The 15740-nt window shown below is 42.7% G+C and overlaps 3 protein-coding genes and 1 long non-coding RNA gene across 4 annotated transcripts; 2 read left to right on the top strand and 2 right to left on the bottom strand.

The window, feature by feature from the left end:
- Positions 1-462: 462 nt before the first annotated feature.
- On the bottom strand, positions 463-1273 carry LOC26514886. The gene is made up of 3 exons (XR_001408434.3): positions 1051-1273; positions 903-977; positions 463-843 (listed from the first exon to the last, which is right to left on the bottom strand). It is a non-coding gene; the product is annotated as an uncharacterized LOC26514886 (long non-coding RNA).
- Positions 1274-3942: 2669 nt separating this feature from the next.
- Positions 3943-14578, top strand: LOC6504346. The gene is made up of 6 exons (XM_014904945.3): positions 3943-3978; positions 5795-6715; positions 7560-8414; positions 8476-8839; positions 11108-11288; positions 12086-14578. The coding sequence occupies exons 1-6, from the start codon at positions 3943-3945 to the stop codon at positions 12792-12794; spliced, it is 3066 nt and encodes a 1021-aa protein (XP_014760431.2). The 3' UTR covers positions 12795-14578.
- LOC6505759 lies at positions 8952-10211 on the bottom strand. Its single transcript, XM_001964974.4, has 2 exons — positions 10087-10211; positions 8952-10024 (listed from the first exon to the last, which is right to left on the bottom strand). The coding sequence occupies exon 2, from the start codon at positions 9989-9991 to the stop codon at positions 9104-9106; it is 888 nt and encodes a 295-aa protein (XP_001965010.1). The 5' UTR covers positions 9992-10024; positions 10087-10211; the 3' UTR covers positions 8952-9103.
- LOC26515329 lies at positions 10116-11069 on the top strand. Its single transcript, XM_014905189.3, has one exon. The coding sequence runs from the start codon at positions 10116-10118 to the stop codon at positions 10875-10877; it is 762 nt and encodes a 253-aa protein (XP_014760675.1). The 3' UTR covers positions 10878-11069.
- Positions 14579-15740: the final 1162 nt, after the last annotated feature.

The following is a 15740-nucleotide window of genomic DNA, read 5'->3' as shown; positions in this document are numbered from 1 at the left end:
ATGGTCTAGTTTGACGTTATTCAGTAGTTTGTTATTGTGGTTTCCCCTCCACTGGCACATCGCCCGGATTCATATTGATTCGCAGCCACTGCCACTGGAACGGAATGAAACGCATTTTCTGCATTTGTCGGCCTGTGTTCATCAGCCTGTCTTGCCGTTCTCCATTCTGTTCAATGTTTTTCTGCAATTTTTTACCTCTTTTTATTTTTTTTGTTAGTTTCTAGTTTTTGCATTTTGTTGTGTTGTGTTGTGTCTGCGGTTTTTATGCTCTAGCATCAGCATCCCAGATCATGTTTATTTATTTCCGAAATGCAAAACAACCTTGACTGGCAGCCGCAGATTCATAGCCTGAGGACAGTTGTAGGATTTTCAATCATTTGGCTTATTATTGTAGCCCCTTCCGCAGGCAAACACACTTGCATTACCAGTTCAATAAATTAACAAGCTCGCCGTGCCAAGATATAAGCCATCGTATATCATCCACTTTACTGCTTAATTGAACCCATATTCTGCGGTACTCGTTGTGTTTTTATTATTTTTGGTTTCTGGCTTTTTTTCTGCGGCATGCTGCTGATGTGGTCACACATTTATGTGATTTATGACAGTCGAGAGCAGAAACGAACCGGATCGAACTGAGTCCTGCAAGCCATATTTGAATTTTCGCCCATTTATGCCATTCAACCATATTGGTGCTCCCCAGCATGCCACGCCAGTCCGGGCCAGAATGATTTTTCAAGAATGTCACCTACCAACAGCTGATTTACGATAAGTGGAAGTTAATGTTTTTGCGCCGCAGTACCATTTCAAAAGGTTAATATTCAAAGGCAGAAAAATGCACGGAAACTTTAAAAATAGGGATTAATCAAAGAAAAATTAAAAGCTCAAGGAAAATTTATGCACACCTTTTGGACACCCAACGCCTCGTAAATTTCGCGTCCGACAGATTAATTTCTCCTGAAGGCTGTTGGCAAAATATCCTTGAAAAAATGTAGATAGTGGTTTCCCGAGAAAAATTATAGTAAAATGCATTCCATGGTCGAAATACATTACCATGGCTGGGGCAGTCTAACAATAAATAAGGTCCTCGCTGCGAAATTAATGTACTTTAAGGACAGGAGCAGAACAATTTAAGCCGCAACCACAATTAAGGCCAGGATGTAGCCTCCAAGTACCCCATCAAGTGTCGTTGTTGAGGCTAGAAAGTGTTATCACAATGTTTTGACAACTTCCTCGACACATTTTGTATTTCAGCATTTCACCTGATTGCCGGCGACGGAAATATATTTCTCTTATTCATATTTTCCCTTCGTTCACTTTCTCCACTTTCACTGTCAGCCGCAAAACTTGTCGGGGAATCTTCAACTCTCCCTCTCAAAGCAGTTTATCAAACTTTTCTTTATGCTGTTGCGGCAATATTTGTGTTGGCCCGCCCGACTTTGGCCATTCATTTTTTTATGCTTCTGATTTATGGCAGTTTTGTATTTTTTTATACTTTCGGCTTCTGGCCAACTATATGTGCCGTAAACAAGTGCTAAGTGAAAAGCCAGAGATTCAAATGCCAGCCCATTAATTTCCGATAGTGGCCAGGACCCGTAATACGCCCATTAAAAGAAGATTTTCTTGCGGCTGGCCGGTTTTCCCCACAATTGTTCGAATAATCGAATATCCACGACACACATACCTAAGAGTGTGTGGCAGTCAGTTGCTTGCGCAACCAATCTTGTGGCATTTCCATTGAGCTCAGGAATATGCATAACACCAACTGTCAGGCGCAGGAGCCCGCAGAAGCAACCTCAGACTTGCATCAATTTCAGGCTCTTTAAGCGGCTTACTCTATTGCTCCTAGAGCCATTGAAAGGATTTTCTAAAAGTATGAATAGTAGCCAATAACAGGAGCAGGAGTATGGTTATTCATATGGAGAAAGATTAGATTTCCTTACGTATTCAAAGAATATATTCTGTAATAAGAAGCTTGCGAATCAGTATGCCTAAAGTCAAAGCCAAGTATCTATTATCATATAATCAAGAAACTCTACCATTTACTATCCTTTAAAATATTCCACTGCATACACCTTCAGTGAGCAAATTAAGCCACTATGGATTCACTCAGCTCTTAAAACACAGCCATGCCAGAGCCTCGAACGTAACACTTGTGTGTGTCTGGTTGGAAAACATCCGCAGTTAACATCCGCCTGCCAATAACCATCCACGATGCAGTCCTCTACTTTAGCTCATTAAGAGCGGACACAGGTGGCAGGCCATTCATTAAATGTTGGCCTCACTATAATTTCATGTGTGCAAATATGTTGCAAAAACATATAGTATGGGCGGGCATAGATGGGAGGACATGCGGAAGAGTCGTGTTGCCTTGGAGGCCATTCGAAAGGCTATACATTGAAACACTGCCAACGGCACAACACTTCCTGTTTACATAAACAAACACGTCAATGTGAGCGCCCCTCCCTGTGGCACCGCTGCAGTTTTTCCGCAAACGTACATTAGCTCGACAAGGATTCAGGTTTCAATACAAAAGCCAGACACGGTAGGCGAAAGCTCTAGAGCTGAAGCCAAGTACGGTGCAATTAAATGCCCTGCTTTATCATTTGGAGGCTCGAATAGTTATAGTAACCGGAGATGTTATGGCGAACATCAGGCCACGCTCCTGTCATGCCCAGGCCTCTGTGACGCATTAATTATCCTTTGAGACCACATCGATTTATCCTTGGATAGAGCTTGGATTAATTGCCAACGAAAGCGAAAAGGAAATATGGCACATCCACCCTCGATTTTATGCTATGTCCCTCAGCAAAAGTTATGTAATAATAAAATTAAGCACTTTCATGCTGAACGCTGCGTTTGATTAACAGAAATTCCAAGTCAGCCAAGTGAAAGTCTTTCAGTTTCCCCCTCCGCCCAGCTGGGAATGTGAATCCTCATCGTGGAGAATGCAATTTAATTAAAACAAACGAAATTTTTCTCATATTTTTCGATTTCTTTTCTGCGTTCGTCTCAAAGTGGAGTAGAAAAGTGGAAAGCTTGATGCCTTTGGGGGCATATGCGGAAAATTTCAACATTTTCTAATGCACGGCAAGTAATTTGTCAGAATTACTATTTATTTTTACTCTGAACTGGCGCAGAAATTGGAGCTCTGCTTATGGGAATTCCAGCCAAAAACTTGAATACTTTTCACCCAACTTGGACTTGATTAAATAGCACTTCTGCAACAGATAGTATACTTAAATCTGAGCATTAGTATCAGCCGTTTCTTCCATTAAAGAGCCAGCGATTGCATAAACACGTTTTAGGAATAAAATTAGCATTAATGCCGTGCTCTGTCATGCGGCCCGCTCGTCCTTATCCACGCTTCATCAAATATCGCTCATACGCCCGATTGGTCTGTCCTCCGCATTTGGTTGGGCGGTCGTATGGTTGCCTGGCTGTGTGCTTATTTGTCTGCCGGCCACTTGAGCGAATTTATGGTGCACTTTTAGTACACAATTGCTCCACTATTGAGCCATTCCCCCGCGTCCGCGTCGTCGTCGGCAGCTGCGCGATCTCCGCTCATAGCCATTAAATTTCAATTTCCATTTCAATTGCAACATTGTTGGGCAATTCATTCTGGGCTTTATGACCTGTAACGTGCTACGTGCCCTCCTAATTGCCGCACCAAAAAACTATTCTCAAAGTTCCTTTTCCTTCTGCCAAAGTGGACTATAAATAAATACTCGAACTTTGAAACCCATCCAAAATGACTCAAACCTCAACTTTGTCCTTGCTCTTGTTTTTTTTAATCCTTTTTCTATTATTATTTTAAATATTATCCGGCAGCAGAGAGTTGAAATGATTGAAGCAAATAGTTTTCATACAAGTTAAACGAAGTTTTTTACACACGCACCCGGCAGTGGAAAAAAAGGCTAGGAAACTAGGAAAAAGTTGAAACAAATGTTGCCTCTAAAGGCCAAGGATATAGCCCTCAAGGTTCATGGAAATTTAAATACTCTTTTTGGTATATTAACTAAAGACGTTTAATAAAATAAGTTGACTTATTTAGAGTTTATAACATTCTGTCTCGATGGGATGCTTTTTAAAAAAAAAGGATCTTACGAAAAAGGTTTCTTTTTCAAATCTTTTTAAGAAAAGTATAATGGAAAATATATTCTATTTTTTTATTTTTTTTAAGAATGAGAAAAATATACATTTCATGCCTCAAGGTAAAGATTTATAACTCCTAGATCCCTAAACCTATCCTAGCCCAATAAAATAAAAGGGTATTTGGTGCTGGGTGGCCATGTCGGAAGTTCGGGTTAGGCCCAGGCCCAGAGACTTGTGGCCGGAAGTCGGAGGGGGTGTGTATGTGTCTGTGGGTGTGTGGGTATTCTCGTGCTAGAAACTGGTTGGATTATGGTGTAAGAGCTTTTTCAAGCAAATTGCCAATGTAAATGTTGCAGCAACCAGCAGAAGCGGCAACAACTAAATGCGGCCCACAGCAGCTGTGTAAACAACGCCAATAACACTAACAACAAGAACAGTAACAGCAACACCAACAGTAACACCGACACACCAGAGCTGCAAGGAAAGTATTTGCCGATGACGTCAAAAGGCACGAACAGCATAAGCGCCCCACCCAAATGCATTTAGCTGGGTCCATGGCACACTCGTGCCCCACTATTACCCCCGTCCCATGCATCTGACAACTCAACTCTAGTTAGTTGCAACTCAATTCAGAGAAACGGGAAACGGAAAACGGCAACGCAACCAAAATGGCCACAACGGCGTTTCCTGGTTGCCATTTTGCGTTTTGCGTTTTGCTGAGGCACGCGCGATTTGATTTGCTTTTATTGCTCTGCCCACTCTGGCCAAAAGGATAAACTGCCCTCGACCAAGGGTCCACTGTGGGGCACACTCCTCAAACATGGGGCATCCTTCTAGAACTTGCCACGAATTAAAAGGAGAGCTGAAATAATTGACGGAAATTTTTTTTAAAAACTTGGTTTGATGAACACAGATTCATTAAAGCTACAAGTTTCATTTTAAACAGTGAGTTTTTGTATATTTAAGGCATTTTCCTAAATGGTACACAGAAAACAATCCACTAAACATAAACCAACAATTTTAATATACATAATTAGCTATTTTGCGAACAATTTTAAATAAAAAATAACTTAGAAGTGATACAAGTTATTTAGACACCACCATGTTCGAGGTTCTAATCGGAAGTGAACTTCACTGAGTAGATATTTTAATTTAAAATTAAATCTTAAAGCGTTTCACAAATAATTCATACAATATCACACTGATTAAATTTAATTAAAGAATCCCAGATCCCCTGCTTTAAACGACAAACCCAAAGGAGACGGTCTTCATATGAGTTATTCCCTGCCTTTGGGACATCTCAAAGCAATAGCTCAGGTTTCCATTTGCATGGCTTTGTTTAGCTCGTACCTCGCAAACTGAGATCGTCTTCGCCGCAGCAAATTAGTGTCGCAGAAAAGTGATTTGTGAGCTCGAAACGGTGCCTTTGAAAGAGACGCCTTTCAGCCTTTTATCCTTTATCCGTTGGCGTCGTGGCTCACACGGCGTATACTCAACGCCAGCCTAATTACTGTTTTAGGCACTCGTGTGTGAAAGACAGCCAACTTACATACCTGTGTGCCTCTTGCTCCACTTACAGGATCAGACGTCTTGCAACTGCAACTGCAACAGGAGCAAACAGAAGCCACAATAGGCTAAAAGAGAGCGGGGGAGGGAGACGGCGGAAGAGCCTGAATGTGGTAGACGCGCTTCGGAGCTGTAGAGGAACGCCATCACATTGGATTACGCGCAGTTTTATCTTAGAGCGGTGCCAATTAGTGGCCAACAGCAGCAACTACAGCAGCAGCAGCAGCAACAACAGCACCAGCAGCTCGTGCAGCAGCAGTTGCTGGCCCAGCAGCAGCAGCAACTGCAAATCCAGCAGCTGCAGCAACAATTGCTGCTGCAGCGACTTGAGCGGGAGTTGCAGTTGCAACAGCAACAACATCAGCAGCAGCAGCAGCAACAACAACAGCAGCAGCAACAATTACTACAACAGCAACAGGAGCAACACCTGCAACAACAGCAACTCCTATACGCCCATCGGCAGAGCTACACGCCCATCAGGCAGCGTTGGCTGACTGGCAGCCACTACGAGTACGTGGCCCCGTCCGCCCAGCAGCAGCAGCAGCAGCACATACAACAGCAACAGCTAGCTCACCAGCAGCAACAGTACAGCTACTATTTCAGCCGCGGGAGCACCAGCACCGGCAGCGGCCTGGGTCTGGGACTGGGCCTGGGATTTGGTCTGGGCAGCGGCAACCTCGCCAGCTGGTACCATCTGCCCTCCACCTCGGCGCACATCTATATCGGCACCACAAGTAGCACCAGCAGCGGCGTTGGAGGCACAGGCGGTACTGCTGGCTCCACCTATCCGTACTCCTACCGGAGTCTAGGCGGCTACTCCGGCGGCGGCTATCCGGCGGCGGCCCTCATCAACTTCGATGCCTCGCCGACGCCCCTGCTAGCCTCAGCGGGCAGCTCGCCAGGCTATCTGCCGCCACTACCCGTACCGGCGGTATTGCCTCCACCACCTCCGGCGCCTAGTGTTGCCACCGACTACTACTTCAGCAGCCGGAGCACCCGCACGGTTCCACCTCCGCCGCCGGCACCACCCACGCCGGCCGCAGCGGCAGCAGCAGCGGTAAGAAACTTAAACTCCCTAACTGTAAGATTAATAAATTGTTTTGTTAATGATTTTAACTTTTGTAGTTTTACTTAGAATCTTAAATGAAATAAAAATGTTTTTGTTAAGTTCCATATTATATCCATGAGCATGATATTTGTTTTCAATTTTTAATTTCTTTTTGTAAATATGTGTAAGAGTTATATTTTATTTCAAGTTACTTGTTGGGACTATCATTGTGTAAGGTATATTTAAAAATAAATGTTGTAGAAATTGTTGTTAAAGTTGATTACTTATTATTGTACGTAGTGTTACCTTAGCTTTGATGTTGTATTGTTGTCTGTTCTGTGCTGTCTTATTGAATAAAAAATTAAACAAAATTTACATTTGTGTGTTCTTACTATATATTTAATTATTATACTAAACTATATATTTATGTTATATTAATACATATATATTTGTAATATTTCATGACTGAAATTGTAAATTGAATTACCTGGATTAATCATACAAGAATTTTGTTTGGGATATTGTGAAACTATTTAATGCTATTTTTTGTACCTATTCTATTAATACAACATGTTATTTTTAATGTAAGTTGCTTAGTTTTTAAAAATATTATACTTTTGTGATGCTGTTTCCTGTGTGATTCTGTAAATGGTTTTGTTTTGGAGAGATTTTAGAAAAACTTCTTAGAGAACTTCTGATTTCAGCCGTGCCTTCTGACTTTGTCTTGTATTTTATGACTTTAAGGCTAAAAGTTATAGCCTTAATATCTATGTATGCATAATAATAATGAATGTTAAATAGCGTTAAGAAACCAGAAACATGTCTAATAGACCCATTTCATTGCCACCTCCAGGTAGCAGCAACAGCAGCAGCAGCGGCGGTGTCGACAGCAGCTAAAGCCGCGGCCAGACTATCGCCGTTCCAGGACTATAACGCGGCGCAGGAGCTGCAAACTGGCTATCACTACAAGGCCACGCCCCGCAGGCGGTACGACGCCTACGACAACTACGGCTATCTGCCGGGCTTCGCCAGCACCACCGAAGACGAGGACGACTTACTCGAGGAGTGTCTGCCGCAGGCGCTGCTATCCACCGATTGCTCCAGTCTCGAGGACGTGCGATTCTTCCATCTGCAGGAGGAGGACGACGAGGACGAGGTTGAGGACGACGAGGTGGCTACGCAGCTGGCGCACATCCTCGATTTGCCCGATTTTCTTCATCCCTACGGCGACAGCGGCCGGGCCAGCCTGCACAGCCACAAGACGCCGCCGCAACACGAGTTCCAGGCCCAGGACCACGGCTCAGCGGCAACGGGGGGAGGAGCCGGAGGTACAGGATCGGGAGGCGAAGTGGGAGGCGGTGGCCAGTCGTTGCGTGGCTCCGAGGAGCTGCGCTACCAGTCCTATCAGTACGAAAACCAACATCAGCAGCAGCAACACCATCAGCAGCATCAGCAGCAACACCATCGCCAGCAACAGCAATCATACTACCCGGAGCAACAGACTCCGCACCAGCAACACCAGCAGCAGCAGGCTTACCACTCCTACCAGTATCCTTCGCAGGACAGCTGTGAAGGCTTCAATCACTTCGCCACCAACGCGGGCAGTTGCCTCGGCAATCAGAGAATGATGGTGAGCAAATTGTGGAACAGCTGCTTCCCGGAGTTCACCCCGGACCACGTGCACCGGCACAACTTCTATCTGTGTCAGGTGAGTTCTGGAGTCCTTTTGGCATTCGTTTCTCTATTAATTATCCGGATCAATCTTATAGTGGCAGCGCAACACTCAGGTGCGAATTGTGTACCTGTTCTACCGCTGGATAACGGCCATCACCTGCCTGGCTGCGCTGGTCTGCTCCTTGTTGGACATCGGACGCACGGAAGAGCACTTTGAGCACCACTATGCCAAATGGTGGATCTACTTGACCCACTGGGGCCTGCTCTTCTGCACGGTGCAGGCCTGGCTGGCCGCCTGGATAGTCACACAGGGAATGATGGTGGAGCGCGAGGACTTTGAGATCGTGCGTCAGGCGAAGAAGAGCCGTCTGCACCACCTCTACTGGGTGCTCTATACCTGTGCCACGGTCTATGCGTTCATTGTCACCATGTGCTATTGGCTCCTCGTCCACAATCCAGGTGAGTTCCATGATCAGATAATTTGTGTTCAGGCATCTAGTGAAAAATGCATTTCTTAATAAGAATTGACGCAATATCTTTTATGATTTTACGTTTTGTATACAATCGACAAAATTTTTACAGACTTTTAAACAGTAAAAATTTTGATAAATAGATTATAATGATATTTAAGAAGGGTTTTTCGAAAAACATTACATAACAGCTTAAAATGTAGGTATTGTATCAAAAGAATACCAGCTCCGAAAGTCAACACATTTTTTGCAATTAAGGGCTTTCCAATATATCCTTTGAGAGGTTGTAGAGATAGACCAAAGAACCAACCGTTATCGCATAGTTGGTGTACATCTTCGTCGCCGCCTCCATGTATTGATGGTTCATATAGCCCTCCCGCATGTGGACCACAAAGAGCTTCTGCGAGTTAAACATGGCCCAGGGACCAAACACGACCAGGCAGAAGCTGAGGGGCACGTAGTAGCGCATCTTCAGCCGGATAAGGAGAGCCACGGTGGACGTTACAACCACTACAATGCTGGCCACGATGAGAATCCAAAGGTTGGCGGTCATGAAGCTAGGCACCCATATTCCCAGGGCCGTATAGGCAGCCAAGATGCCGATGCCGAACAGTATAAACGGCCAGGTGAGATCCAGCTCGATGAGACGCAGGCACAGCACCAGCATAGTAAGGCTCTCGAAGGCGCTGGCGAAGACGATCCAGTTGAGCGGAAAGGTGAACTGCAGCCGCCGGAAGCCAATGAATGCCAGTACTAGATTTATCCAGGACAGCAGCAGGAGGATTACGGACATACTTCGCTCCGGTTCGGTGAGATGCGGACGCCAACGATACATCCCCACCAGCCACTGCAGCGAGCCTAGGAACATCTGGATGCCCACCAGAGCGAACACGATGCACCGAAACTGGAAGGCAGAACGATGCCGGAAAAATATCGGACGTGTATAGGAAGTGGCCTGATCCGCGTTCACCGGAAACGTCACACTATCCTGGGAGATGTGGCTAAACGTATATCGCGCCTCTTCCTCATGTCCTTCCGTTAGTGATCCAAAGGATGGATGGGGAGGTGATCCAAAGGATGGATGGGGAGGTGTTCTCACGCTGAGATTCGGGGCTGATATCGATCTACTAATACCTATCATAATAGCTGTCAAGCCGAGCTCGAATCAGTGACACTGACAAAAAAAAAATAAATACAGAAAAAAAATCACACGTACACGCACGCCCCCACACTGACCATTTCATAACCATAACGGATCCAGATCGATGAGTGATCGTCCTGGCAGCGACGTCGACCGGCTTCGGCTAAAGGTGTGTGTTTGGATCTACGGAATCGCTCTGGTGTTCATTTTCCTGGCCCTCCTGCTGCTACTCCTGCCCGCTCTACTTTCCCATTATGACCTGGTGCCGAACTGTACAGCTGCCTACTCCTTTTTCGTATGCGGCCTGTTCATCCTGATCCTGTATGTCTGGGTGGATTGGCTGCGGTTCAAGGTCCCTTTCAACTGGATCGCCTCCTGCGTCGTAGCCGCCTGCCTGGCTCTGGGCACTGTCTCAGTTATTCCCGAGCAGGCGGTGGGTCGTACGTTGCTCTTCGCCATCGAGATCCTGGTAATGGTGTCCTTCTTCCTGATGCTCGCCTACTGGCAGCTGCCGGACTGCCCGACTGTCGTCTATTTGCTGCTCGTATGGTACATATATGCGGTCTGCTCCTGGTTTCTCTGCGCCGTGGTGGGGAGCAGCCTTTCTGACCCGGAGGATGTCATCAGCTTCGCCATGCACATTGTCCTTTGGCAGATGAGCTGCCCCATAATCCTGTTCCAGGGCCAAGTAATCTACGGCTATTACGGAAATCACCCAACGTTTCTGGATATGCCGCTCTGTGCGCTAATACTCTTCGTAGACTTTCTGGGATTCTACGCCTTCCTAGACGGTGCTGATCACATTGCCAATTCCATCCTTTATACCGTGGACCCATCGGCCTCCCGTTTCTTCAGTCGAGTCCTGAAAAGCCAATTGGACACTTGAGAAGGACAATGGGATTTATGAGTGCGCTCACTAAAATTTATCAAGAAACTTGGTCATCCAAATAAAAATGTAACCCTTTGAATGTAAAAATACCACGTATTGTCCAAATATTAAGTATTTCCTAGATATATTTATAAATTTTTAAACATTGTTAAAAATACAAAAATTGTAAGCGCTTACAAAAATTATAAAATCAAGTATTTTTAATTATTTTGGTTTTTTTTTTATAGAAATCCACAAGATTGATGCATTGAATATAATGGTCCATGTGCTCAACTCGATTATAATGCTCATTGATTTGGCCATTGTGGGGCATCCGATAAAGATGAGCCACGCCTACTTTACAACTGGAATTGGTCTGGCGTATGCCATATTTACGGGAATTTATTTTTTGGCTGGCGGCACTGACAGGTGAGTAACATTCACAACAAATAGGGAATCAACAAAGAAAAGCTGACTTAGGTCATAGCCGAAACTTGTAACTATATTATTCCTAGTCATAATGACAAATAGTTTATTTATGTAGTCATTTAAAAATATTTTAAGGCATTCCGCAATAAAATACGATTTTTTTAAGATATAGCCATCGGTGGAAAGCCAAATTGTTTTTTTTTTTAAATTCTTCAAATTTTTGACAAGTTTCTCCAGAATCTAAAAAATTCTACATTCTTAAAAATTTTACCCCTAAGGAAATTTAATTTGAAGCTCAGAAAAAATTGATTGGGAATTTGTCTAAAAATCATTTAAGGTATTCCGCTCAAGAATGGGATGATTCTTAGCCTAAAGATATAGCCCCTAGCGATGGCCATATAGGTGCACCATGCATTTTTGAATATTTTCGAAGGGGATCCTCTAGAATATTTGCACACAATCCCAATATTAAATTGTTATATATAATCATTAAAAGTATTTCCCTCAAAAACCCGATTATTGAAAAAGTTTTAACCTTCTCTGGACTTTACAATGTGCATCCAATGCATTTTCCAATTTTTTAACAAATCGTTTATTGTATACCGCTTAAGAAAATAATGATTATTTGTAAAGATAATAACCTACGCGGTGGTTACAATGTCCTTCCCATACATTTTTAACATTTTTGAAGGGGATGCTCTATAAAATTGTACAAAAAATTATGGCTATATGTTCTTCCTATGCATATTTCTTAAAAAATTAAAATTTTCCTAATATTAATTTTTGATCATTTGCAGGAAAAATCAGACCGCCATCTATCCGATGATGGACTGGACCAAGCCGGGCAAGGCGATCATTGTGACGGCCTGCGCTATAATCTTCACCTTCTTTGTCCACTTCTGCTGCTATCTCCTGTACCGTGGCCGCGTCTGGCTCTTCACCAAGCTGTGCATCCGTGGACGCCACAACCGGGACGGAGAAATGGGCGAGGGTCTCAACGACGACTCCGGATCGAGGATGGGTGGAGGCGGTGGTATTATGGGGTCCGGTGGCGGTGGCGGCGGCGCAGCTGGTGGCTCGGTGGGTGCCGCTGGCGCTTTGGGCAGCAGCCAGGAATACGCCCATCAGCAGCAATACCCCATTGCCCACACGGAGCAGCCGCGGGCGGGCAGCAACCAACAGCAGCAGCAGCAACCGCCGGGCAGCTACCAGCTGCCGCCGCAATATTCCGGTTATCTGCAACAGCCCGTAGTCGCCGGAGTCAATGTGGGCGTGATAAGCGCCGAGGGCGTCTACCAGCCAATTGGCACGGACACTGGACGCACCAGCGGAGGTGGCAGTGGCGGTGGAGGCGACGGCAAGCACAAGTCTTCCTCGGGAACTGGACAGGGATCCGGATCGGGATCTGGTTCGGGCTCGGCCTTGACGCGCACCGTAGCCCATTTGGAGGCGTCGCAGCGGGAGCAGTTCCTCAACCCCAACAAGATCGTCGAGTACAAGATGTAAAGGCGTTGCACCCGGCACCGGTATACGTTCCACTTGTCCATGAAGTTTCTGGAGAAGCACTGTGCCCAGTGCGAGGCGACGCGCAGCGCCATTAGCGAGGAGCAGCGCCACCTCCGCGCCTGAGTCCAGTGGTTAGAGTTTTAGAATTGCTTTTGGGAGGGGCGACAACGAGGCGCCCTTCTGCCAGGAATATGTATCTGCCAGGACGAGTCGATTCGGTGGTTGGATCGATTCGGATCAGTATTGCACTTGGTAATGATAACATTTTTTTTGTGTGTTGGCAAGGAAGTTTGTAACCGTAGTTTCGTAATTTTGTAAAAGCTTTGCCAATTTTTTGTACGTGTGTAGATGCTTCTCGTTGTCAGTGTGCTGGCGTACACTTGTAGCATGAAATAAGTTTAGAAGTATTAGAAAAGTTCCTTTTAACGAGGCATTACCAATCACCATTGAGTATAGCCAACTGTGTTTAGGGTGATCCTCTTTGGCAAGTCCTTTCAAGAATTTTAAAACGTTTTAATGGACTAAGTTGAACCATAACAAGTATTAACACTCGCAATAGTTTATTTGAAGCTCAGTTTTTAATGTCGTCTTAACGCAATTGTGTTCAAAAAACCGTTCAAATTATTTTTGGCCCACTACGAACAACAGCAGCAACAAGTTAATGAAAAACAAATCATACTGCCTACAATGATTTAATTTAAGTATTTTTTACATAGCGAATTTACCATTAATCCCATTAAATTTTAAATATCGGTGCAGGTGTAAGGCCAACCATCCAAGGCCCAACCTTCCCAGAGCACTACTTCCAACTCCTGGGAGAAGATAGAAATAATATTATATTTGGATTGCTTTTGGATTGTTGGGCATGGGACTTGGCGAACTAAATTGGCAGTTTTTACGATGAAGCTTGAAGGCACTAAACCAAATATAGAGAAAACATTAATTTTAGGATATGCTTGGCATTGATTTGCTTAGTAATTAGTGTATTGATATAAAATAATACTTTTATTTATATGGATATTTTCCCAAGCGGAATGCTCCTGGAACACTCTAATAACATTATTCTACAAAGCACGACCTTATATTACAAATAATATCCGAATTAAAGATTTTAGCATATTATCTTCGAAAGTATATGGCTGAAATGTTTACTTTTGCTCAAAAATAAATGGCTCGGAGGCCATTCTTACCCGAAAAAGGCTCAGATGTTTTCCTTTTGTTGGTTTCTGCATGTGACTGGGACAGCTACCACAATTAATTACTATGGATTAGATTATAAACAAGCTAAAATACAATATACATGCTATGTGTATTTATATGTATGTAAATAGTTGTTTTCGTCTATGTTGATCGAATTCTATCTATATTCAAAGGCATAAGCAAACCAGTTAAGGAAATAGTTCAACAATGGTAATGGTATAGACATCTTGAACAAAAAAAAAACATTCAAAATCAGAAGCCATATAAGAAAAAAAAACCAAAAACCAAATGCAATGAATAAAACTCGTCAAGAGGAATGTGTTAACAAAAAGCTAAACAAAATATTCGAAAATATTTAATGAAATATACAGAAACAAGTGCAACTAGCATGCCCTACTAGACCTATACATTCATCCATACAATACTTGCATTATTGAAGAAATTTTAAAACACGTACACTACAAAACTAACAACCCATTAATTTTTTTATAGATTTACATGAACTCACCCGATGTAGAACAGATTAAATGCAGGCCTTTATTTAACCATTTCTATATGATTTAATTCGAGTTCTTTTAGAGAAATTTTACCAGTTTTGGTTGGGAAACTGAAAATGAGCATCGTTTTTGTGTCAGTTTCGCATGAATCTCCCGATTTGTTTTTTCGAAATTTAGCATAAATGTATAAATGAATGTTTATATAGACTGAATATTATTAAAATAAATGAAAACGATAAATATATAACAAGAGAAAATATTTAACGTCTAACAGAAAATGATTAAACCTTTTTGGAATTGTAAAAATATAAACCAAAACAAAATAATGCAAGAGTTCATATTAACCACTATATAAATCAAAAAATAAAAACAAAAAGTAAAAAAAAAGCAGTAAACACATATCAACAATTAGACAAAATCACACAAAACCCAAAACTAAAGTCATTCTAGTAAATGGAAAGAAAACGTTTCAAAATCAAATCAAAGTTGACCTCATCAAGAACCACACTGAACAAAAACCAAGTATGGAACAAAAACTTGCATCAAGAAATATGAATAAATGTTAAACAATCATTATAAAGTATATGTGTAAAGTATATGCAGAATATATTTAAAAAGAGAGAACAAAAATATTAAATATTATATTTTGTAGATTTTTAGTAACCTAGAAGAGATCGATTACAAAAACATAAAACCAAAAATCTCAACATAGATGCATATATATACAAAACAAAAATGACAAAAGATAATTATATGTATCCCAACTATATACATCCCTCATACCTATAGACGCGTAGCTCAGCATTCTGTACCCGAGTTGGTAATTAGAGTTGAAATTGTTGATTGAACAAATATGGAAATGGAAAAGCTTTAAGAAAACCCAATCGATTGGAGGATAACCTTTATACACTGCGATGAAGGAAGTGTAGTGCAATTGCTCAATCGAGTTTTTAGCAAGGAGTTAGCTCAACAGGTCGTAGATCCCATGACAAGCTCAACAAAATTCAGTATACAACAGAAATCAAAAAGTTATTTTACGAAGGCACACCAATTAAAAAAATAAAAACCACAAAATATATGAAACCAAAAAAAAACTGCATGTGTTGTTGACGAAATTAAATTTCAATGTAATTGTGAAATTTGAATAGAATTATAAACAACAGGCAAATTGTTTACTTCAAAAGTATTTCTGCGCATTTAAGCAAACCCGTAAAACTTTGCATCATCCGACGTTTTACGAAAACATTAA

Source organism: Drosophila ananassae, chromosome 3R (assembly GCF_017639315.1).
Source record: "Drosophila ananassae strain 14024-0371.13 chromosome 3R, ASM1763931v2, whole genome shotgun sequence".
Lineage (NCBI taxonomy): Eukaryota > Metazoa > Arthropoda > Insecta > Diptera > Drosophilidae > Drosophila > Drosophila ananassae.
The sequence above is the reverse complement of the archived record's forward strand: the minus strand, read 5'-3'. Positions and strand labels throughout refer to the sequence as shown.